Raw genomic sequence first — 24,473 nt, 5'->3', positions numbered from 1 at the left:
ACAAAGCCTTTAAGGGGTTGTAGGAATTTATAAAATAGGGTCTGTTTTGTTTTTTTCCTGAAACGCAGAACTTGTTTCCGTGGATTGCGTCTGGTATTGCCTATATTAGGCCATGTAATTTGGCAAATAATGGCCAACTTGAGTAACTCAAAGGGGGTTTCTAACTTTTATCATTGATGTTGCACCCCTAGCATATGCCGATAATGTGTGATCGGTGCAGCTATAAAAGCCACAATCATAAAATCGAAGGGGCCAGTGCAGCAACCTCTTTGCATTTTTTTTTTAGACATAACTCTGTTTTGATCCGGGCCCCTTCATCTCAGCCCCGTTCCATTGAGAGCCATGCTATCTTTGTTCTTGTGATCGGTGGGATATATCAATGATAAAAGTTGCAACACCTTTTTAATCTCATATCTCAGAGTATAAAAAATATTATCACAAAATATGTATCTACATTATATAGTACTAATTAAATTGCCCCTTCTACATTGTGGTCTATTTTTTTTAATTCTTTTTTTTGTTTTTTCATTTTATAACATCAGGGTATACCCAATGTTCGTGGTTCAAGTCCCCTAGGGGGACTAATAAAAAAAAAACGTAAAAACAAACAGTTAAGTAAAGTTTTTTGTAATGTTCCAAAAAGAAATGAACCCCTTAACGCCGAAGGACAGATATATCCGTCCTCTGAAGCTGCTAGTTTGCGCAGGAGGACGGATATATCCGTCCTGTGATGGCGCGGGTACTGACAGTTTACCCACGCGATCAGCGGCAGGAGCACGGCTGTTATACACAACCTGGCTCCTGCTGCAACTGCCGGAATCGAAGCGCGCTCCGATTCCGTCAGTTTAACCCATTAAATGCCGCTGCCAATAATGACAGCGACATCTAATGTGTTTGACAGAGGGAGGGAGCTCCCTCTGTCACCCCATCGGCGCCCCAGCAAAGAAATCGCGGGCAATAATGATTTGGTATACTAAATATACCAAAGCATTATATATGCGATCAACAGATCGCATAGTGAAGTCCCCTGGTGGGACTAAAAAAAAAAAAGTAAAGAAGTTAAATAAAGTTTGTGAAAAAAAATAAAATAACTTACAATCAAAATAAAATAAAACTTTTATTTAGTAAAAGTGTCAAAACAAATAACACATACACATATATGGTATCCCTGCGATCGTAACGACTTGAACAATAAAGTGAACACATTAATTAAACCGCCGGATGAACGGCGTCCCAAAAAAACGGCACAACTCTCTTTTCTCCCATTCTCCCCATAAAAAAATTAAATAAAAGTTAATCTATAAGTCCTATGTACCCCAAAATAGTACTAATATAAACTACACCTTGGCCCGCAAAAATCAAGCCCACATATGACGTCTCTTGGAATACGGCGATGCAAAAACAAGTAATTTTTTTCTAAAAGTGTTTTTATTGTGCAAACGTAGGAAAACATATAACACCTTTACATATTTGGTATCCCCGTAATCGTGCCGACCCATAGAATAAAGTTAACATGTTATTTACGCTGCATAGTAAACGGCGTAAATTTATAACGTGAAAATCAATGCTGTTATAGCTGCTTATTTTCAATTTTCTCCTAAAATAAAGTTAATAAAAGTTAATCGATATATTATATGCATCTAAAAATGGTGACACTACAAAATACAACTCGTCCCGCAAAAAACAAGCCCTTATACGGCTTTGTAGACGGAATTAAAAAAAAGTTACGACTCTTGGAATGCGACCGTGAAAAAACAAAAAATAATCCTTGGTCATTAATGCGCAAAATGGCCCGGTCATTAAGGGGTTAAACAACGTCTAAAAAAAACCTTTTCCAATTTTTTCATTTTATAACATCAGGGTATACTCAATGTTCGCTGGTTCAAGTCCCCTAGGGGGACTAATAAAAAAAATGTAAAAAAAACAAACAGTTAAGTAAAGTTTTTTGTAATGTTCCAAAAAAAAATATATTTAAAGTCTAAAAAAAAAAACCTTTTACAATTTTTTCCCTAAAGCAATGTTAAAAAAAATGTTTACTTATAAGTAGAAAACTATAAGCAGAAACTTATAAGTAGAAAACTATACTAGGATATGGTATTAATTTGGCTGCCCTAGGATGGGGCAAATAAACATAAATGTTTGCTTATAAGTAGAAAACTATACTAGGATATGGTATTAATTTGGCTGCCCTAGGATGGGGCAAATAAACATGAATGTTTGCTTATAAGTAGAAAACTATACTAGGATATGGAGCAAATACAAAAAACATTTAATAGGAAATCACAGGCGAGCTAATTCTGTATATTAGTCAGGTGTCCAACCCTTTAACCTGTTGTCAAATTACAATTCCCTGTATCCATGGCTGATAAAGCATCAGGGAGATGTAGTGTATTACCTGTCGGAGTGCCGTAAGTTATATAACCCCTGTTGAAATCTAGGAAACCTTTTCAGAAAGCTGTTTACACTTTTGGTTATTGGTCTCTTGGGTTAACATAGTAATTTTGAAATCTGTACAACCCTGTAATTTACAGCAATTTTTCCCAAATTCCTGTTTGACATTTAGACTTATTTTGCTTTAAACAGTAAACTCTTTCATTTGTGCTTACAGGAGGACAACTGTGGTGTACAACTACCAAGTCTATCGCTGAGGGCGAGGAGTTAATTGCCTTTGTTGTGGATTTTGACTCAAGGCTACAAGCTGCCACTCAAATGACTCTTACAGAGGGAATGTATCCAGCTCGCTTGTTGGACTCGATACAATTGCTTCCTCAACAAGCAGCAATGGCGTCTATCTTGCCTACAGCCATTGTCAACAGTAGGTGTCCTGTAGTCTACTAGATCTTTGAAATTTTTGAAATATTTTTCAGAAGACATTGATGTACAGTATATACCTATATTAATGGGATGCAAGTTGAATTTAAGGCCAGGATTGGCAGGATTAAATAACAAGCAAAACTATTCTAATTATAAAATGTTACTTTCGTGAGAAACCAAAAATAAGAGATCTGTAATTTAGCGCAACACATACACTTTACATATTTGTATTTTCAGCCGATCATAAAATAATTGAACAGATAGAAAGTTGCACACGAAGTCCTAGATGAAAAAATCTAATTACACGGAAAGAAAAGGTGACCAGACGACAAGTGATAGGGGCTTAATAGTCATTGGTGCCTGTTTTTAACTTTTTGTAAGGAACTTTATAATGAGTAAAAATTGTACATGATGTCCATCACATTCTGTACAGCGGAAGCGGCGGCCCCTATTGCGGCTGTTGGTTATTTATTGGGTGACGAAAATTATTTGGAATTAGCTAACAGCACATAATATGTCAGTGTAAATTTACAAAATTTGCTAAGGTGAGCAAAGTGTGCAAAGTAAATGATGTTTTGCTAAGAGTTACATGGTGATATATTGTAGCCGGTAAAGAGACATTCTATATTTTTTTCAAAATCATCCAATCTACAATGAATTTGTTTAACTGCATCACTTTCCTCCATAATGCACTGGGGGAAGGGAGGAATTAAGATTAATGTAAAAGCAATTTAAAATAAAATAATAATATATATATATTCTTTCTTTCTGTTTTTTTTTTTTTGCAGAAGATATCTTCCCCTGCAAATCCTGCGGCATTTGGTACAGAAGTGAACGCAACTTACAAGCTCACCTCATGTATTACTGCAGTGGTCGCCAGAGGGATACATCTCAGCTCCCGGAGGACAATGAAGACAGTTCCCAGCAGATGTCGAGTGTCTGTCCATTCCCACAGTGTACAAAAACTTTTTCTAGTGCAAGAGCTTTAGAAATGCACTTAAATTCTCACACTGGTAAGTGTATCAGTCTAATTTAGTAATTCAATTCATTACTTTTATTGTATAAGATACTACAGGGGGTTATTTAATTTAAAAAAAAAAAAAACTTTTTGCATTTTTGAAAATGGAATTTAGACTTATCAGTAAATTACATCTGCTGGTGTTTTGGAGCAGGAATACTCTCCATGCACATCTGTAGCTCATGTGGCCAAAGACAGAAATCCTTTGATTTAGATGGAACTGTGACTATACATGAGTAATTACCATTCCATGGAAATCAATGGGAGAATGTACTTTTTTTTTCTTGTTGCTTATAGTCTATAATGCCAACATAATCTGCTTCACCATTCTCTATCTACAATGGGACATATTATTTTCATTACGTTTTTAGAAAGCAGGAGGAAACCGGAGGAAAACCACACAAACACACAGAGCACATACAAACACACAGAGCACATACAAACACACAGAGCACATACAAACACACAGAGCACATACAAACTTTATGAAGATGTTGTCCTTGGTTGGGTTTGAACCAAGGTCCCCAGTTCTGCAAGGTTACAGTGCTTATAGGTAATCTGTCAGCAGTTTTGAGGTCTCGAATTTGCTGACAGTGCGGTATAGGGGAGGAGAAGGGGGAGGGCAAAGTAAACAAACCATGCAACTTGACATTTTTTTCCCCTGGTGCCGCGGTCTCTGCTCTGAGTGCCAGCTCTAGCGGCCAACCAGGAGACTGCAGAGCCATCACTCAGATCAGAGGGGCATTGCAGCATGCGGAGGAGGAGCACTTGCACATCAAGTGCCTGCCGAAGTGGTACTCGGGGCACTGGTAAACATTGTTTAAACATCGGGGAATGAAACATTGTTTACTAAAATTAGATTTAAAGAGGCTCTGTCACCAGATTTTGCAACCCCTATCTGCTATTGCAGCAGATCGGCGCTGCAATGTAGATAAGAGTAACGTTTTTGTTTTTTTTTAAAAACGAGCATTTTTGGCCAAGTTATGACCATTTTTATATTTATGCAAATGAGGCTTTCTAAAGTCCAAGTGGGCGTGTTTAAAGTAAAAGTCCAACTGGGCGTGTATTATGTGTGTACATCTGGGCGTGTATTATGTGCGTACATCTGGGCGTGTTTACTTCTTTTACTAGCTGGGCGTTGTGAATGGGAGTGTATGATGCTGACGAATCAGCATCATCCACTTCTCTTCGTTAACACCCAGCTTCTGGCAGTGCACAGACACACAGCGTGTTCTCGAGAGATCACGCTGTGACTTCACTCACTTCCTGCCCCAGGTCCTGCATCGTGTCGGACGAGCGAGGACACATCGGCGACAGAGGCTACAGTTGATTCTGCAGCAGCATCAGCGTTTGCAGGTAAGTAGCTACATCGACTTACCTGCAAACGCCGATGCTGCTGCAGAATCAACTGTAGCCTCTGGTGCCGATGTGTCCTCGCTCGTCCGACACGATGCAGGACCTGGGGCAGGAAGTGAGTGACATCACAGCGTGATCTCTCGAGAACACGCTGTGTCTGTGCACTGCCAGAAGCTGGGCGTTCTGAAGAGAAGTGGATGATGCTGATTCGTCAGAACGCCCAGCTAGTAAAAGTAGTAAAAACGCCCCGATGTACATACACAATACACGCCCACTTGTACTTTTACTTTAAACACGCCCAGTTGTACTTTAGAAAGCCTCATTTACATAAATATAAAAATGGTCATAACTTGGCCAAAAATGCTCGTTTTTAAAAAAAACAAAACGTTCCTCTTATCTACATTGCAGCGCCGATCTGCTGCAATACGAGATAGGGGTTGCAAAATCTGGTGACAGAGCCTCTTTAACCCCTTAATGACCAGGCCTGAAAACTTCTTAACGACCAGCTACATTTTTCAGTTCTTACCACTCTGCATTTCAGCAGCCATAACTTTTTTATTTTTTCATTGACATGGCCGTACGAGGCCTTGTTTTATGCGAGAGAAGTTGTATTATTTTTTTTCATAGTTTGGAGGTTTCATAGTTTCGTAGTTTTGCCGTGAATATAAGAAAAAGCGATTATCTGCATAGTTACTCTGGTTTATTTTTTATCCTGTTCACGTTTCACGCTAAATAATCTGTTCTTCAGGTTAATACAGTCGTTTACATACCTAATATGTGTAGGTTTTTTGTTTTTATGTAGTGTAGGGGCAATAAAATATATTTTATGCAAAAAAATGTGGACTTTTTTTTAATTTTTTTGTTACTTTTTTAAAAATCCCATTAAGGGATAACTTGTAATGTATTAGCATACTCTTGTATGCTAATACATTACACTGTGTCACTATGACACAAGCTGCTGTTAGGGCAGCACATAGTGTGCCCGAACAGCACACTTAGGGCATGACCACACATGGCGGAATTCCTCCGCAACTGTCCGCATCGATGCCGCACAGAATCTGCGTTGCAGATTCTGCAGCGGATCTGCACAAAATGTGCAGTACATTGATGCGGACTAGCTGCTGCAGACTGCGGGAAAAGTGCTTCCCTTCTCCCTATCAGTGCAGGATAGAGAGAAGGGACAGCACTTTCCCTAGTGAAAGTAAACGATTTTCATACTTACCGGCCGTTGTCTTGGTGACGCGTCCCTCTTTCGGCATCCAGCCCGACCTCCCTGGATGACGCGCCAGTCCATGTGACCGCTGCAGCCTGTGCTTGGCCTGTGATTGGCTGCAGCCGTCACTTACACTGAAACGTCATCCTGGGAGGCCGGACTGGAGACAGACGAAGGGAGTTCTCGGTAAGTATGAACTTATATGTTTTTTTACAGATACATGTATATTGAGATCGGTAGTCACTGTCCCGGGTGCAGAAACAGTTACTGCCGATCGCTTAACTCTTTCAGCACCCTGGACAGTGACTATTTACAGACGTCTCCTAGCAACGCTCCCGTCATTACGGGAGCCCCATTGACTTCCTCAGTCTGGCTGTAGACCTAGAAATACCTAGGTCCAGCCAGAATGAAGAAATGTCAAGTTAAAAAAGCAAGACGCATCCGCAGCACACATGACATGTGCATGACAGCTGCGGACTTCATTGCGGAACTTAGAATCTCCATTGAAGTCAATGGAGAAATTCCGCCATGAGTCCGCCACTGCTCCGCAACAGACAGAGCATGCTGCGGACACCAAATTCCGCTCCGCAGCCTATGCTCCGCAGCGGAATTGTACGCATCGTGTAAACGAACACTGCTAAATTAAAGTGAAAGTCAATGGAGAAACGGCTCCGCTGCGGATTAACGCTGCGGAGTGTCCGCAGCGGAATTTAAGTGGAATTCCGCCATGTGTGAACCCGCCCTTACTGAACAGACAGCACTGGGGTCCTTTCCAGGTCCCCAGGGCTGACTGCGGAAGGGCTTGCCCGGTGGTTGATCACGTCACCTGGTTTCCGATGACTAGATAAAAGCGGGTAGTTCCCTTTTTTTTTTGCCATGGTCATGGACCGTGGCGATCACAGGGTTAAACAGCTGGGGTCTGAATGTTTTCCGACCGCAGCTGTATTCAGCAGGCTGCTCTAAGATCAGGAGCTGAACTAACGGGAATAAAATTTAAATAAATAAAACATATATAAATGAATTTATTAATAACTTCATACAAGGAAGTGGAAGATATTGCAATGTACACGGTACTGAGTAAAAGTTGCAATGGGCCATATATAAACCAATATATCCTTTGAAGATGGACATGGCAGTCTTTGTGATTGTAATAAGCCAACAATGTCAGTTACCTGCAAGTACTGGCAAACATTTTGTTAAAAAAATAATTTGTTTTGTTTCGCCATCTTTTGAGAGCTATAGCTTTATTATTTTTCCGTCAATTGAGCGGTCAGAGGGCTTATTTCTTGTAGGGCGAGCGGTCGCTTTTATTGATACATTTTTGGGGTACATACAACTTTTTTTGATCATTTTTTATTCTACTTTTTTTGTGGGAGACGAGGTGACCAGCAATTCTAGCGGTTTTATTTATTTTATTATTTTACTGCGTTGATCATGTGAGTTATTTAATGTTATATTGTAATAGTTCAGACTTTTCTGGATGCGGCGATATCAGTTATGTTATTTATTTATTTTTTTACATCGTTTTTGAGAGGAAATGGTAAAAGGAGGGGGTTTTGTACTTTAAATATTTTTTTTTTATATATAAAAATCTTTATTGAACTGTTTTTTATTTTGTTCAGTAGTCGCTCTGACTTGATCCAGCGATTGTTGGATCGCTTGCACAATATACTGCAATATTTCTGTATTGCAGGTTATCAGGACTTTTACCTTCTCCTATGAAGACTTAATATGAGCACAAAGATGGCAGATCTGGGCGCCTTCAGTAGACCCCCAGGCTGCCATAATAATCATCGCCACCCCTCGATCGCGTCACAGGGGAGGGATGGTTAGTTGGAGTGGACCCTCTCTTTTAACACCTTAGGTGCCGCGGTTGCTATTGACTGTGGCATCTAAGGAGTTAAACAGCTGGGATCACAGTATTCTGCGATCCCAGCAGTTAAAGCAGGGTGTCAGCTGTAATATACAGCTGTCACCCGCAGTATATGGAGCAGGCTCAGCCATAAGCCCACTCCATACAACCCCCGTCTACCCATGAACCATGTATCGCGGGTGGTCATAAAGGGGTTAATACCAGACTGCCTTATAGCGTCTTAAAAAGGATTTGTCAGCTCTCCTGATATGTCTGTTTTAGTAAATACTTGTATTGCCCATGAATAAAGTAATTCTGGATCGTCTTGACTTAGAACTCTGGATTGTCTAGTTTCTTTGCTTTTGCTATTTGAAATGTATGAATAAATTGATAACTGGACTCTACCATTCTCATAATAAATAGGGTGTCTCCCTACACTATCTGGGACTGGTGGCAGTTATTGGACATTGTCAGACTGTGTACGGACACCCCCTCCCCCAACTGGTAACACCCAGTTGTCTATTTATTCAACTTTTCCAGGAGGAATAACAGAGGAATAGCACAATGCAGAGTTCCAAGAAAAGATGCTCTAGAATAATTATTTCAATAGGAATACAAGTAATTACTAAAACAGACATGTCAGGAGAGCTGGCAGGTGCCCGTTGTGTGGTTTATAAAATCCTTTTCTAACTACCTATTTTTGATAGAGGGGAGTGATTCTTTTGGGACCCCAATCAAGCTGGAGCAGAGAGCAGCTACAGCATGTCAATACGTTTCACGGAGCACCATGTAATACTTAATTTCCCCTGTGGTGGCACTGCAGGGAAATTGAACACTTGCTGCCAGGTTCACCTGAAGTCGCATCAGTAGAACACCCTACGATCAGATTATTTTCTTGAGATCTTTCTTAATACAGTGATTGTCAAAAGAGGACTACCCCTTTAAGTAAATAACTTTATTCTCCCTACTTCGGTAGCAGTCTATTACCAGCACTCATTCAATAGACAATTACTCCAGAACTCCACTAACTATTTTACTATAACCAGTCTAAAAATCTCTCAAGATTAAATGTATATACACATCATGTTCTGGGAAGGGTTGGACGGGAAATAAAGATCAATTTGGCTGTTGGTGACAGGACACAACAACTTGGTATCCCCTATTTATTACTATATTAAAAGGCCATGGAGTAAGAATGTGTAACCCAATTAAGACAAACTGTATTAGTATAGGAAAAATCTGTCATGTGTTTTTTTTTTTTTTTAGAAATTACAAAATCCTGATCTAGATTGGACATACTGTGTATTTCATTATTATTTGCGTCTGTGAAATCCGAGTATATTAAAACCTTTTTATATTCTATGTTCTTAGTTTTATTTTGGAGCTTTAGTTCCAGATGGGAAATTAAATTAAATTAAATTGACATATTAAAACTGAATACATCCGGATTTCCAGGATTTGTCAAAGCACAGAGAGAAAATTAGTATATAGTAATGACCATTTAAAATGAGCCATTGAAACAATAAGAATTGTAATAGATTTATACAAAATTTTATCATATTTTTATATGTTATTATGCAATTTTTCGTAAAATGGGAATCATGAACTATTCCAAGTTTATTATATCTAGTCACAATGTACTGGTTAATTAGCAAAAGACTATAAAATATACTTCAGTTGCACCAAAATGTCACCCCTTAGGCCACGTTGAGACGTGGCGGAATTGCTGTTGAGTTCCGCTACGGACAGTCCGCATTGGAATTCTGCAGCAGCCGTTTTTTACATTTGTTTCTATACATTTTTAGGAAACTTAGTTCAGACTTTGCAGAAAATAACTGTGCGGAATTTAGGCTGCGGTGTATATTTTCCCCTCCGCAGCATGCACATTATGTTGCGGAGAAGAAGCGGAATTTCACTGCGGATTTCAGCCTTTGCAATGCAAAAGCTTAAATCTGTGGCAAGTCCGCTGTGTTTTCTGCAACGTCTGAATTACCTGTCAAATATGCTAATATTGGTGGAGATTCATTGCGTAAGTGCCCCAAATCTGCACCAACATTTGCAGCGGAAAAATTCTGCCACGTCTGAACATGGCCTTAGGGTGCCTCCAAACATGCCACACATTTTCTTGCCGCAGATTTTTTCACAAACTTCTGCCAAATCCGCAACGAATCTGCAGAAAAATCCTGCATATGTTAGGCCATTATACACAAAAGAACTCCTATTGCAAATAGCGGTAAAGGGTTAGATGCTATTAGTGTAAAGCATACTACCTAACTAGTATTTAAGGCACTCCTAAATAAACATTTATACACAAGAGAGAAAGAGGAGCATGAAAGCCATATGATAAAATTTTTATCATATGGCTTTCATGCTCCTCTTTCTCTCTTGTGTATAAATATGTTAGGGCCATGTTCAGACGTGGCAGAATTTTTCCGCTGAAAATGTTGCTGCAGATTTGTTGCGAATTTGCATCAACATTTGCATATTTGACAGGCAATTCTGACATTGTGGATATCACAGCGGACTTGCTGCAGATTTCAGCCTTTGCAATGCAAAGGCTGAAATCCGCAGTGAAATTCCGCTGCTTCTCCGCAACATAATGTGCATGCTGTGGAGGGAAAAATCTGTACCGCAGCCTAAATTCCGCACAGTTATTTTCCACAACGTCTGAACTAAGTTTCCTAAAAATGTATAGAAACAAATGTAAAAGACGGCTGCTGTAGAATTCCACTGCGGACTGTCCTCAAGGGAATTCAACAGCAATTCTGCCACGTCTGAATGTGCCCTTAGGGTGCGTCCTGATGTGGCAGATTTACTGTGGCTTTGTCAAAGATTTCACCCTATGTATTGCAAATGGTGAAATTGTGATGAAAATCTGCTGCCTCTCCGCACAAGAATGGGCATGTTGCGGATCTTTCTGCTACTTGTGGATGTGTTTTTGAAAACTCCATCCACTTGTATTGTAAATTGCTGCAGATTTTCGATGCGGAACGTATGACAAAAGAGTGTCTTTTTAGCATATGTTGGGCCACTATACGCCAGGATCTTTTTTTTTTTTTCAAAAGGACTGTATACAAAAATAGTATATGTGTTTTTTGAATGGCAGTCAATGGCAGACATACTGTATGCAATTGTAAAGGCATACAATTCTATACATTTGGTGGGTCTGTTTTAAACATTCGCATCAAACGTAACCACCAAACACAGAAGGTATGAACACTAGATTCTTCTATATTAGCCACTGGTCCTCTATATAAGGGGATTTTCTTTTGCATAGTTTAATATTTTTATAAGCATTTGAATTTACTTCCAAATCTATTATATTGTCCAGTATGAAGGGTGGATATGGCTGTACACATTGTATAGTATGATTACTGTATATATCTAGGGTAATTCTGATGCTACACTACACTAGTTTAAGGTTTCCTTCACACAGACATTTTTTGGAAAGTTAAACTGCATCAGAAAATGCTTCTAAAAACGTTAGTAATGTTAAAATGTAACACGCGTTTTGATGGCTTTTTAAGTGGAGTTTTGGATTTGGTGTCATTTTGTACATGCTTTTTTTTTCTGGCATTTCTGAAGTTCTATAAAGAAGCCTATAGGGGAAAAAAAGCCTGAATAAAAAAACCATACCCAGAGCATGCTGCATCTGGAAAAAATGGCACAAAACAAAAAGCGGTTGTGTGTAGTGCATTTCATATTTTATTATAGACTTTAACGTAGCATTTGGCCGCACTAAAAAGCTCAACAAAAAAGTCAGCAAAAAATGGCCATGAAAAACGCACACGAATGCAGCAAAATGCTGTGTGTGAATCCAGACTTAGACTGTCCATACATTTTAGATAGCTGTCAACAGAATGACCATTCCGGCGACAGCTGTTCTCCCGACTACCCCATACACATGGACGCTCGGCTCTGGTATGCGTGCATGTGTTCTCAGGGAGAATCTGGCAGCGGCTTATCTAGTAACGAATAAACAATCGGGCATGTTCAAATTTAACATGTCCAACCCTTCTCTACCCCAACATCTGTCGTCAGGGGAGAGTTGAGACGCCGCCATACACACTAGATAGTCGGCCGGTCCCGTCGAGATCTGCGATTTCGGCCGACGTACATCTTATATGTATGGTCAGCTTAAGACTACCTTCACACAAACACACACACGCACACTTTTTGTGCGGCGTTTTTTGGACCAAAAAAACGCTTCTAAAAAAACTCACATATTTTGGTAACATGGTACATGTGTATTTTATGGCATTTTTGGTAGCATTTTTTTTCTTATATTGGGGGTTAAGCTATCTGCATTTTTTTAAGTTGTCTTTTTCCCATTGCAAATCTTGTGAAGATTCCTGGTTTCAAAACACGATTTATTCTAAAAAAAAACGCCACCAAAACAGAGTTCTATGGGAGAATAATGCTGCAAAATGCTGGAAAATAAATACAAAGCCAGCCTTAGGGCCAGTTCACACGTTGCGTAAATACTGCAGATTTTCCACAGTGGAAAATCCGCAACAAATACAGTAGCAGCAAAGTGGATGAAGTAAAACAAATCTCATCCACACGCTGCGTAAATACCTCTCAGAAATTGACCTGCGGTGAGGAATTTCCTTCTGAAGCATGTCAATTGTCTTTACGGAAACGCTGCTTATATGTTGCGGGATTTCCCCATTGAATACAATGGGGATGGAAATCCTGCATCAAATAGCAGTTGTTGAGTTTTTTGCGATGTATTCGCAGCGATCCCGCCGCAAAAAAACGGAAATCAGAAAACAAACAAAAAATATTAAACTTACCTAGGAGTCTGTGTTTCATACTCCTGGGATGACGCTTCATCCCATGTGACGGCCGCTGCAGCCAATCACAGACTGAAGCGGTCTCCTGGGATGAGAGACGTCATCCCTGGAGGCTGGTCTGCTAGCATGCCGGCTAAGCGCTGCAGTTTTTTGCAGCGGACATTCACCACAGTTTGGTGCGCTTTTTCGGATGGAATTCCCTGCGGCAGACAGGGCGTATACGCTGCGTGCTGTTACGCGGTGTATCTGCCCCGTGTGTACTCAGCCTTGCTGCGAATTTGTAAAGTAGTCACTGAGCCAAAAAAACGCGCAAGACAAAATAAGAAAATGCTCTTTTTGTTGTGCGTTTTATTTCCCCATTGATTTCAAGCTACCATCTGGCCGCAGTTTTATTTTAGCCACAAAAAAACGCCAGGAAAAGCGCCACAAGAAATGTTGCATTTTTCCTAAAAACACTGTGTGTGTGTGCATGTGTGTGTGTGTGTGTGTGTGTGTGTGTGTGTGTGTGTGAAGCCACCCTCATGCTATATCATATGGAAGCATTCATAATTCACTCCGCCTAGGTGACATATCCACAAACTGTCTGCACTATTAGATTCATTAGGAGCAGAACAACAGAATGACATGTTTTCAAAGCCGCAGGGACATACAATGACTTCCAATGCAAAACAAAATTCGGCATTGTGATGATAGATCAGCAAGATTTATTTATGTATTTACATTTTTCCATCTTTTGCAGGTGTTAAAGTTGAAGATTTCCTTCCCCCCGGGGCCAGTCTGAAATGTACCGTTTGTAACTACACTGCAGAATCTGTGATTAACTTCCACAAACACCTGTTCTCTCATCTTACTCAAGCTGCCTTTAGATGCAATCATTGCCATTTTGGCTTTCAGACTCAGAGGGAACTCCTACAACACCAGGAGCTTCATGTCCCTGGAAGTAAACTACAACGGGAAGCTGACACTGAACATTCTCCCGGTGCCAGCGAAGCAAATGCACAACCGGCGCCAGAACTGCTGAATAAAAATGAACTTCTACGGAGCCAAAAGACTGTGCAGAATAAAGACGCAAGCTCCGACAGCGAACTGGAAAAGAGTGAAAAGAAACCCAATCTTTTCCTCGCCAATCAGAGGCCAGAGGCAACAAACAAAAATGTATTTTCATATACTAAAATTAAATCTGAGCCATCAAGCCCAAGGCTTGCTTCATCTCCAGTACAACCCACCATTGGACCGTCATTCCCAATGGGACCTTTTCTATCCCAGTTTGCTTTCCCACATGATATCACAGTTGTTCCTCAAGCCTCAGAAATACTTGCAAAGATGTCTGAACTAGTACATAGGAGGCTACGCCATGGCAGCAATAGCTACCCCCCAGTCATTTACAGCCCCTTGATGTCAAAAGGGGCTACCTGCTTTGAGTGCAACATAACATTTAATAATTTGGACAATTATTTGGTACATAAAAAACACTACTGCAGCAGCCGGTGGCAGCATATAACCAAGACAGCAGACTTCTCCGGTGTTACCGAGAAGATGCCAGAAACTATAAGTCCAACTAATACTCAAAATTCTGTAAACCTTCTAAACCCTCCTCTTCCTTCTAGTGAAAATGATAACCAGCTCCTTCCGACAACCTGCATTAACTCAAGCACTGTTTTAGATTTGTTAGGGTCAAATATTAAGACAAGGGACAGCAAAGACTTTGCAGCAGATGTTAAAAAAATAACAAATGCCACTAGCAACGATGAGAAATTAAATGGAAAACCCAATGAAATTAAGAATACCACTTCTCCTCAGCTGGAGACGGACAACAATGACCCGAATAAAACCACCTGCGAAGCTTGTAACATTACGTTTAGTAGACAAGAGACCTTTATGGTTCATAAACAGTATTACTGTGCAACGCGCCATGACCCACCATTAAAAAGATCAGCAGCAAACAAACTGCCGGCCATGCAGAGAACTATGCGTACAAGGAAGAGGAGAAAGATGTATGAGATGTGTCTGCCTGAAGCCGATCAGAGGCAACAGCTAGTTCAACAGCATTTTCTTCAAGTAGCTAATCTTGGCAACCCATGTACATCTGCTCAAGAGTCAGCAGAGGGGCTCGGGGACTGTTATCACCCCAGGTGCGATATCTTTCCAGGAGTTGTTCCAAAGCATTTGGAAACATCACTTTCAATTAGTAAATGTGTTCCAGTGGTGAAATGTGATACTTCGCACTCAACTATTTCCTCCCTAGAGATGGATGCTCCTATAGACCTCAGTAAAAAATGTTTAACACAATCAGATAGGGTATCCACATCTCCGAAAAGGCTCCTGGACTATCATGAATGCACAGTATGTAAAATAGGGTTCAATAAAGTTGAAAACTACCTTACTCATAAGCAAAATTTCTGTCCTGTGACAGCAAGCCAACGCAACGACATAGGGAATCTAGAGAGCAAAGTGTTTCCCAATGCAGAGAACGAGAGGAGCAGCCCCGATGCCACCTTTGAAAGGAACACCATAAAGTGTGAAAAGAACAGAACCCCAAAACAGTCCCCACCTAACGGGAACTTATTCTCTTCGCACTTAGCGACTCTTCAAGGTCTTAAAGTCTTTAGTGAGGCAGCCCAGCTTATCGCAACGAAAGAAGAAAACAAAAATGCATTTTTTCCACAATGCCTTTACCCAGGAGCAGTAAAAAAAGCAAGAGGAGCAGATCAGCTTTCTCCGTATTATGGCATCAAGCCAAGTGATTATATTTCTGGGTCTCTTGTAATACACAATGCGGATTTAGATCAAAGCACAAATGTAGGAAGCGAGTCTCCCAAAAGCCAGATACCTTCAAATGGATGTTCTTTGCTGAAGAAAGAGTCACTCCCGCTATTGCCAAAAAACAGGGGTATGGTAATAGTTAATGGTGGACTAAAGCAGGAGGACCGGCCTGTAGTCAATGCACAGCAAGAAAACATTTCCCAGACTCCTCCACAAGAAGACGGATCCAAATCCCCCTCCTGGGTTTCTGAAAAACCTTTAACAGCCAATGAAAATGTTTCTCCGTCCACCCCAGCTGCTGAGGATCAGGTGTCGAGCCTAACAAAAAGCCTAAATGGTTCCGGTACGGCTACACCCGGTGGGAAATATTGCCGCTTGTGTGATATCCAGTTTAACAATCTTTCAAACTTTATTACTCACAAAAAGTTTTACTGCTCGTCACATGCAGCCGAGCACGTCAAATGAACGATCGCGTGAGTTGATTTTGGTAAAAACATGAATTCTTTTTGTTTCATGCAGTTAGAGATGAGAGGAAAAAAAAAAAAACAATGCTGCTTTACTGATACCTGGACAATCAGGATAACCATTCATTGAAAATGACTTGAAGATTTGAGGTGTAATTCCATGACAGTTATGCGTAAAAGTGTATTATTGGTGCCATTTTTCTTATTATTTATTTTACCAGCAGTGTTCATACAGTTGTGCCCAGCATGGACTCCTGTGCCCCTGCCATCTACATGGAAAATGAGTACTTAACCAGCACAGCAGTCATTGCTGGACCCAACTGTAGCTGTGGTTATGTTATTTTTTATTTAAAGAACTTTATATTAAAGTCATTTGTAACGTTATTGTATAGTTATTGTGTAGCACATATGGTTTGCACCTGTATAGTAGATTTTAAAGAATATAGACACAACATTACAGGAAAAGGTCATATTAGGAATAGCTTCAGAAGCACTTGTGTATATCTACTTTTTTTTTCTACGCTTTGCAAATAAGTAGATGTCTCTGCTGAAGTATAACTGGCATAACTTAGAAACCAATAAATAAAATATGTTAATTTAAGAATGTGATGCATTTACAATCAAGTATCAAAAATAAGCTATGGACGCAATATCCAATAAGACTAAACAAGTGATCATTGATTGGTTGATGCTTGTGCCATATCAAATTAAGAGAACCTGTCACCAGGACAGATTTCCTTTGGATGAAGAATCTTCATGGTGCACTATCAAAGCTTAGTGCCAATCTAGGGGGCAAACAAAGTCACCCCAACCCATCTCCTTAGAAACCATACTCAGTTCCAGTTCTCTAGAAGTCAGGACTACTTTAGTGAAGTCTATCAAGTGACCCCTCCTTTGTCCTCTGAAAGGGTTTGAGAGGGAACACATGAGGGGCATATGTAATAGGTTAGTATCCAGCCATCAGTTTGGTACTTTTTGGGAGGGTGTTTATCAAGAGGAAAGTGCACCTTCTAGTTCAGAGTTACTAGAGCTTCTGTAAGATTTTGCAAGGAATGTGGTTCTGGTAATGGTTGTCCATCATGTATTCTGTTCTGAGACAATGGATTAAAATTTCTCGGACAATAGATTAAAAAAGAGAAAAACAAAAGGGTTGTCCTTCCACCAGGGTCAAAATATATATATTTTTTGGTATACAATCACAACCAACTTTCCAACCGTTTTAAAGCTCTTAAAGTTTAAACTCAAGGATTTAGGGGCATCTCCTTGAAGGAGGTACATAAGATTATTGTTAACATGGCATCTATACTTTAGCAGACACAGTGAGTTAGACATTAGGCTTTGCATTTGTATGTAGCAGTCTGTTCCTGTTCACTTTTTCAATCGGAGAACTGTATGTTAAATGAAGATGGATTTTCTTTTTTCGTGTATAGTAACTGTAATTTCTTTTGCTGATGCATCTTTGTCTGAATTTTTAAAAAATCTTTGCTGTTTAATGCAATACTTTATAATGAATGAACAAAATTTACCGGAAGCAGTATTGTAATTTCTGAACTGAAGTCAGCCAGTTTTATCTTTTAAAGACGTAATATGAAAAATCTAAAACCCTAAACCTGATGCTGCAAGTATGAATCTAATTCATATGTATTATATATTTACAGTACCTATAAGTGTCACAATACTGCGACTGGTGATCACAGAGATAATGTTCTACTTCTGATAGAAATAATTTCTCAACAAATGTTGTTACTATGCATGTATATGGATGGAATAAAATTCCGGCTCATTGGACAAGTCTCAGATCTTTTCTTACATAATGTTTTCACATGGAAGAAAGTTAATAATGAGAGAGTTGAAACCCTTACGTTGCCCTTAATTTACAGCCGTATGGTTTGTGTAAGAGAACTTACAGTAAAACATTAGTATCTTAAAGGGGAAAATACAGGCAAAAAAAATCCTAGAACTTGACATCACTTTTAATTGATTATTATCAGGGTAATTGTTAGGTGTATTTGGATATTTCCCTATGAGGCACATTGAACATATGGATAAAGCCAGAAGTGGACACAAACAGTAGAGGTCCCTTGCTCTCAAATATCGAATATACAGTGTTAGGCCCCATGCACATGACCATAAAAGTTCTTCGTAATTGTGGACCATAATACGGTCTGCTATTATGGACCCATTTGGTTTTATTGGCCGCGGACACCTTTTCGTATCGCTACGGATAGGTGTCCGTGTCGAAAAAGTGTACTGCAAAACCTAGGACATGTCCTATCTCTTGCTTTTTATGAGCACGGAGCACGGGCCAAAAATGCGGGCAGCTGTCCATAGCCGTTCCCGCAATCACGGCCCATGATTACGGGAACGGCCATGTGCATAAGGCCTAAGGCCAATTTCAGACAGCTGTATTACAAACTAAGGGGGATGATGAAATCAGGATTAAGACCGTCTGGAACGGCTATATTACCCCAAACAAAATGAAATAAATGGTCAGGTGCTAATCTAATGTGGCTGCAATGCAAAAGCAAACAAACACAAAGATGAAGCAGTACTCTGCAAGCGAGAAGACATATGCTAACATTGGATATTTTTATTATTTTGACCCCTTCCCACCTCAGCCATTTTTCATTTTATTTTTTTCCTCCCCGCATTCCACTCTTTTCTTTTTTTATGTTGACATAGCCATATGAGGGGCGTCTTTTTGGCAGGATGAGTTTTAGTTATTAATGGTATTATTTCATGTACCATGTATATATTCATGTATATAATGTACTAGGAAACGAAAAAAATAATTTGTGGGGTGGAATGGGAAAAAAGCTGTGATTACATCATTGTTTTTTTTGGTTTTGTTTTTACAAGGTTCACGGTGCGGTAAAAAAACTACATATTAACTTCTACTGGTCAATACGATTACGGTGATACCAAATTTATATCGTTTTTTTAATGTTTTACTACTTTTAAAAATAAAAAACTAATTGTTATATAAATAATGTGTCACCATATCCTGAGAGCCATTACTTTTTTATTTTTTCGTAGATTGAGCAATGTGAGGGCTGGTTTTTCCAGGACGGGCAGTAGTTTTTATTGGTACCATGTTGGGGTACATGTGACTTTTTCATAATTTTTTATTCCATTTTTTGGGAGTACTAAGATGACAAAAAAAACTGCAATTCTGGCTTTTTAATTTTTTTTTTTTTATGGTGTGAGGCCTCATGCACACGGCCGTGCCCATAATCACAGCCCGTGATTGCAGGCATGGCCGACCGCCGACGCCTGTGGGCTGCGTGCCACATTTTCTTGCCGTGCTCCCATACAAAGTAGTGCTACAGAAACGTGTCCGGGGCCAATAGAACCGGGCGGGTCTGTATTTGCGGACCGTATTGCGGTCCGCAATTACTGAGTTTTTCCTCGGTCGTGTGCATGGGGCCTTAACCGTGCTGGTTAAATAATGATACATTAGAATAGTTTGGACTTTTACGGACGTGGCGATACCAATGATTACAATTGTTTTTCTGCATTACTTTAGAGGAAAAGGGTTTCTTTTTGAACTTTACAATTTTTATTTTTATATTATTATTTTTTTCTTTAACTCTTTTTTATTTATTTTTTTAGTCCCCCTTGTGGACTTTAACCCCTTAAAGACCAGGCCAACTTGAGTTTTTTCATTTTCGTTTCTTCCTCCCCGCCTTCCAAAAGCCATAACTTTTCAATTTCTTCATCGACATAGCCATATGAGGTCTTGTTTTGTGCGGGTCCAGTTGTAGTTTTTCATGGCACCATTTATTGTACCACATAATGTTCTAGGAATCTGAAAAAAAAAATGTGTGGGGTAAAATGGGCAAAAAATAGCGATTACACCACTTTTTGGGGGGGTTTTGTTTTTACGGCATCCATCACAAAAGTTTTGTGTCGCCATATTCTTTTTTATTTTTCCATCAATTTAGAGGTGTGCAGGCTTAAATTTTGCGGGGCGAGCTGTAGTTTTCACCGATACCGTTTTGGGCTACACGCAACTTTGAGATCACTTTTTTATTCCTTTTTTTTTTTTAGAGCTAAGGTGACCAAAAAACAGCAATTAGCATGTTTTATATATATATATATATATATATATATATATATATATCTTTCTTACGTCGTTCACCGAGTGGGTTAAAAAACGCTATATTGTCATAGTTCGTGCTTTTACGGACGCGGCGATACCAGTTATGTTAACTTTTATTTTTTTTAACATTGCTTTAAGAAAAAAATGGGAAACGGTTTTTGTTTTAAACTTTTAATATTTGTAAATATTAGATTCATGGCTTCAAATGAGTACAAAGATGGCAGACCTGGGGGCCTTCATTAGGCCCCCAGGTCTGCCATAACAACCGTTGTCACTGGCCGATCCTGTCGCAAGGGGATGCGATGCCGTGTTTGAGGAGGCGCCCCCATGATTCTAACAATGTAAATGCTGTGGTCCCGATTGACTGCAGCATTTAAGGTGTTAAACGGGTGAAAGCAAAGTGATCTTTGATTCCGCCCATTGCAGCGAGGTGTCGGCTGTATAACACAGCCATCAGCCCGTGAGCTCGCTCCATACTTGCCCTTAATGGCTGCCGCATACCAGTATGTGACATGTCGTTAAGGGGTTAACAAGTGATCACTTGATCGCTGGTACCATATACTGCTATACTTATGAATGGTAGTGTATGCTACTTTATACGGCTCCTATTAATCTCTGCCTCTGCCTTAAGCTGAATATACACTTTTAGACGATTGTTCATCCAACAGGTATTCCTGGCAACGGTTTATCTACTGAAAAGCCAAAGGATCGGGCATGTTGAAATACATCTGCTGTCGGGAGAGAGTCAGGATACACATTAGATGGTCGACCAGTCCCGCTGAAAACGGCAGGTTCAGCAAACATAGATCTAATGCTTATAGCCAGCCTTAATTGGAGCAGAAAGATGGCAGACCTGGGGGCCCTCATTAGACCTCCAGACTGCCATGACAACCATCGTCAGCCTGTGATCACGTCACTGGGGGTGCAATGGGTTAATGAAGGGTACCCACCAGGAACCCACGCCCCTCTTCTAACGTCTTAGATGCCACGGTCTAATTGACTAAGTGCTATTAACCTTAGTGGTAAAACGGCTGTCATTTCAGTGAAATGTCGGCTGTAACATACAGTTGACACCCGCTGAGTATGGAGTAAAAGCATTTGTACATTTTACAAGCAATATAGTTCTATATACAAAACCAGAGCCAAGCTTATTACATATATACAGCACCAGAACAAAGCTCAGTACATAAATACAGCAGCAGAACAAAGCTCAGTGCATAAATACAGCACCAGAACCAAGCTCAGTACATAAATACAGCACCAGAACAAAGCTTATTACATATATACAGCACCAGAACAAATACATAAATACAGCACCAGAACAAAGTTCAGTATATATATACAACACCAGAACAAAGCTCATTAAATATATACAGCACCAGAACCAAGCTCAGTACACATATACAACACCAGAACCAAGCACAATACATATATACATCCCCTGAACCAAGCTCAGTACATAGATACAGCACAACAACCAAGCTCAATATATATATATATATATATATATATATATATATATACAGTGAAGGAAATAAGTATTTTATCCCTTGCTGATTTTGTAAGTTTGCCCACTGTCAAAGACATGAACAGTCTAGAATTTTTAGGCTAGGTTAATTTTACCAGTGAGAGATAGATTATATTTTTTTTTAAAAACTGAAAATCACATAGTCAAAATTATATATATTTATTTGCATTGTGCACAGAGAAATAAGTATTTGATCCCCTACCAACCATTAAGAGTTCAGCCCCCTCCAGACCAGATACACGCTCCAAATCAACTTGGTGCCTGCATGAAAGACAGCTGTCTTAAATGGTCACCTGTATAAAAGACTCCTGTCCACAGACTCAATTAATCAGTCTGACTCTAACCTCTACAACATGGGCAAGACCAAAGAGCTTTCTAAGGATGTCAGGGACAAGATCATAGACCTGCACAAGGCTGGAATGGGCTACAAAACCATAAGTAAGACGCTGGGTGAGAAGGAGACAACTGTTGGTGCAATAGTAAGAAAATGGAAGACATACAAAATAACTGTCAATCAACATCGATCTGGGGCTCCATGCAAAATCTCACCTCGTGGGGTATCATTGATCCTGAGGAAGGTGAGAGCTCAGCCGAAAACTACACGGGGGGAACTTGTTAATGATTTCAAGGCAGCTGGGACCACAGTCACCAAGAAAACCATTGGTAACACATTACGCCGTAATGGATTAAAATCCTGCAGTGCCCGCAAGGTCCCCCTGCTCAAGAAGGCACATGTACAGGCCCGTCTGAAGTTTGCAAATGAACATCTGGATGATTCTGAGAGTGATTGGGAAAAGGTGTTGTGGTCAGATGAGACTAAAATTGAGCTCTTTGACATTAACTCAACTCACCGTGTTTGGAGGAAGAGAAATGCTGCCTATGACCCAAAGAACACCGTCCCCACTGTCAAGCATGGAGGTGGAAACATTATGTTTTGGGGGTGTTTCTCTGCTAAGGGCACAGGACTACTTCACCGCATCAATGGGAGAATGGATGGAGCCATGTACCGTCAAATCCTGAGTGACAACCTCCTTCCCTCCACCAGGACATTAAAAATGGCTCCTGGCTGGGTCTACCAGCACGACAATGACCCGAAAAATACAGCCAAGGCAACAAAGGAGTGGCTCAAAAAGAAGCACATTAAGGTCATGGAGTGTCCTAGCCAGTCTCCAGACCTTAATCCCATCGAAAACTTATGGAGTGTGCTGAAGATCCGAGTTGCCAATCTTAATGATTTACAGATGATCTGCAAAGAGGAGTGGGCCAAAATTCCATCTAACATGTGTGCAAACCTCATCATCAACTACAAAAACGTCTGACTGCTGTGCTTGCCAACAAGGGTTTTGCCACCAAGTATTAAGTCTTGTTTGCCAAAGGGATCAAATACTTATTTCTCTGTACACAATGCAAATAAATATATATAATTTTGACAATGTGATTTTCTGTTTTTTTTTAAATATAATCTATCTCTCACTGGTAAAATTAACCTAGCCTAAAAATTCTAGACTGTTCATGTCTTTGACAGTGGGCAAACTTACAAAGTCAGCAAGGGATCAAATACTTATTTCCTTCACTGTATATATACATATATATATATATATATATACAGTACCAGAACTAAACTTAGTACATAAATACAACACCAGCACAAGTACAGCTCAATTTAGTGCAACCCCTGCCGTATAGGTTTGCACTACATTGTATAGAGCTCCCAGCATGGCCCAAACAATGGTAAGGATATGCTGGAGATGCTGTTTTACAAAAAAAAACCTTATACCACCCATTATCTCGCTGCAGATCATACAGATGTAGCCGTCTTTATCTTGACTTTTAACCCATTAAATACACAGTGACAAGATCCTTTATCTTGAGATTTTCAATGGCTTTTGTTGTGTGATATCATGCTGCAGCAAGTTATCAGAGTCAAGATAAAGATGGCTACATCCGTATAGTGACTACAGTACAGTTTCTCTTTTCTTCTCCATCCGGTCTAGAACTCTATGACGACTTCTCCCGGCCACAGCCCATTTCTGCAGTTTGCCTGCTCAGATGTCTTCAGCTTCTCACTTTTCAAACATTTCTGCACCTATAAACGAAGATAAAGTTCTCATGGTGCCAGACACTGTGCCCCCAAATATAATAGCACCATACACTGCACCTCTAATTATAAAAGCACCATACACTGTGTCCCACACACACACACTGTGCCCCATGTAGATAGTGCCCCCCATAGAGCCCTCTGTAGATAGTGCCAACATAGATCCCCTGTAGATAGTGACTCCCATAGAGCCCCTGTAGATAGTGCCCCACATATAGCCACCCCTGTAGTTAGCGCCCCATCTAGCCCCCTCTGAAAATAGTGCCCCACATATAGCCTCCTGTAGATAGTACCCCACATGTAGCCCCCCTGCAGATAATGCCCATATATAGCCCACCCCTGTAGATAGCTCCCCACATATAGCTCCCCCTGTATATAGTGCCCCAAATATAGCTTCCCTGTAGATAATGCTTCACATATAGCCCACCCATGTAGATAGTGCTCCACGTATAGCCCACCCCTGTATATA

The 24,473-nt window shown here is 40.1% G+C and overlaps 1 protein-coding gene across 4 annotated transcripts in view; it reads left to right on the top strand.

Moving 5' to 3' along the window:
- ZFPM2 (zinc finger protein, FOG family member 2) overlaps positions 1-18,051 on the top strand; it is a 353,697-nt gene extending 335,646 nt beyond the window's left edge. For all 4 annotated transcript variants that reach the window (XM_075825834.1, XM_075825833.1, XM_075825837.1 and 1 more), the window contains 3 exons: positions 2,609-2,815; positions 3,603-3,827; positions 13,789-18,051. In XM_075825834.1, the coding sequence (XP_075681949.1) occupies positions 2,609-2,815; positions 3,603-3,827; positions 13,789-16,277 (2,921 nt within the window). In that variant the 3' untranslated portion in view covers positions 16,278-18,051. The remainder of the gene's footprint in view (positions 1-2,608; positions 2,816-3,602; positions 3,828-13,788) is intronic.
- The last annotated feature ends 6,422 nt before the right edge of the window (positions 18,052-24,473 follow it).

This window comes from Rhinoderma darwinii, chromosome 5 (assembly GCF_050947455.1).
Source record: "Rhinoderma darwinii isolate aRhiDar2 chromosome 5, aRhiDar2.hap1, whole genome shotgun sequence".
NCBI lineage: Eukaryota > Metazoa > Chordata > Amphibia > Anura > Rhinodermatidae > Rhinoderma > Rhinoderma darwinii.
The sequence above is the reverse complement of the archived record's forward strand: the minus strand, read 5'-3'. Positions and strand labels throughout refer to the sequence as shown.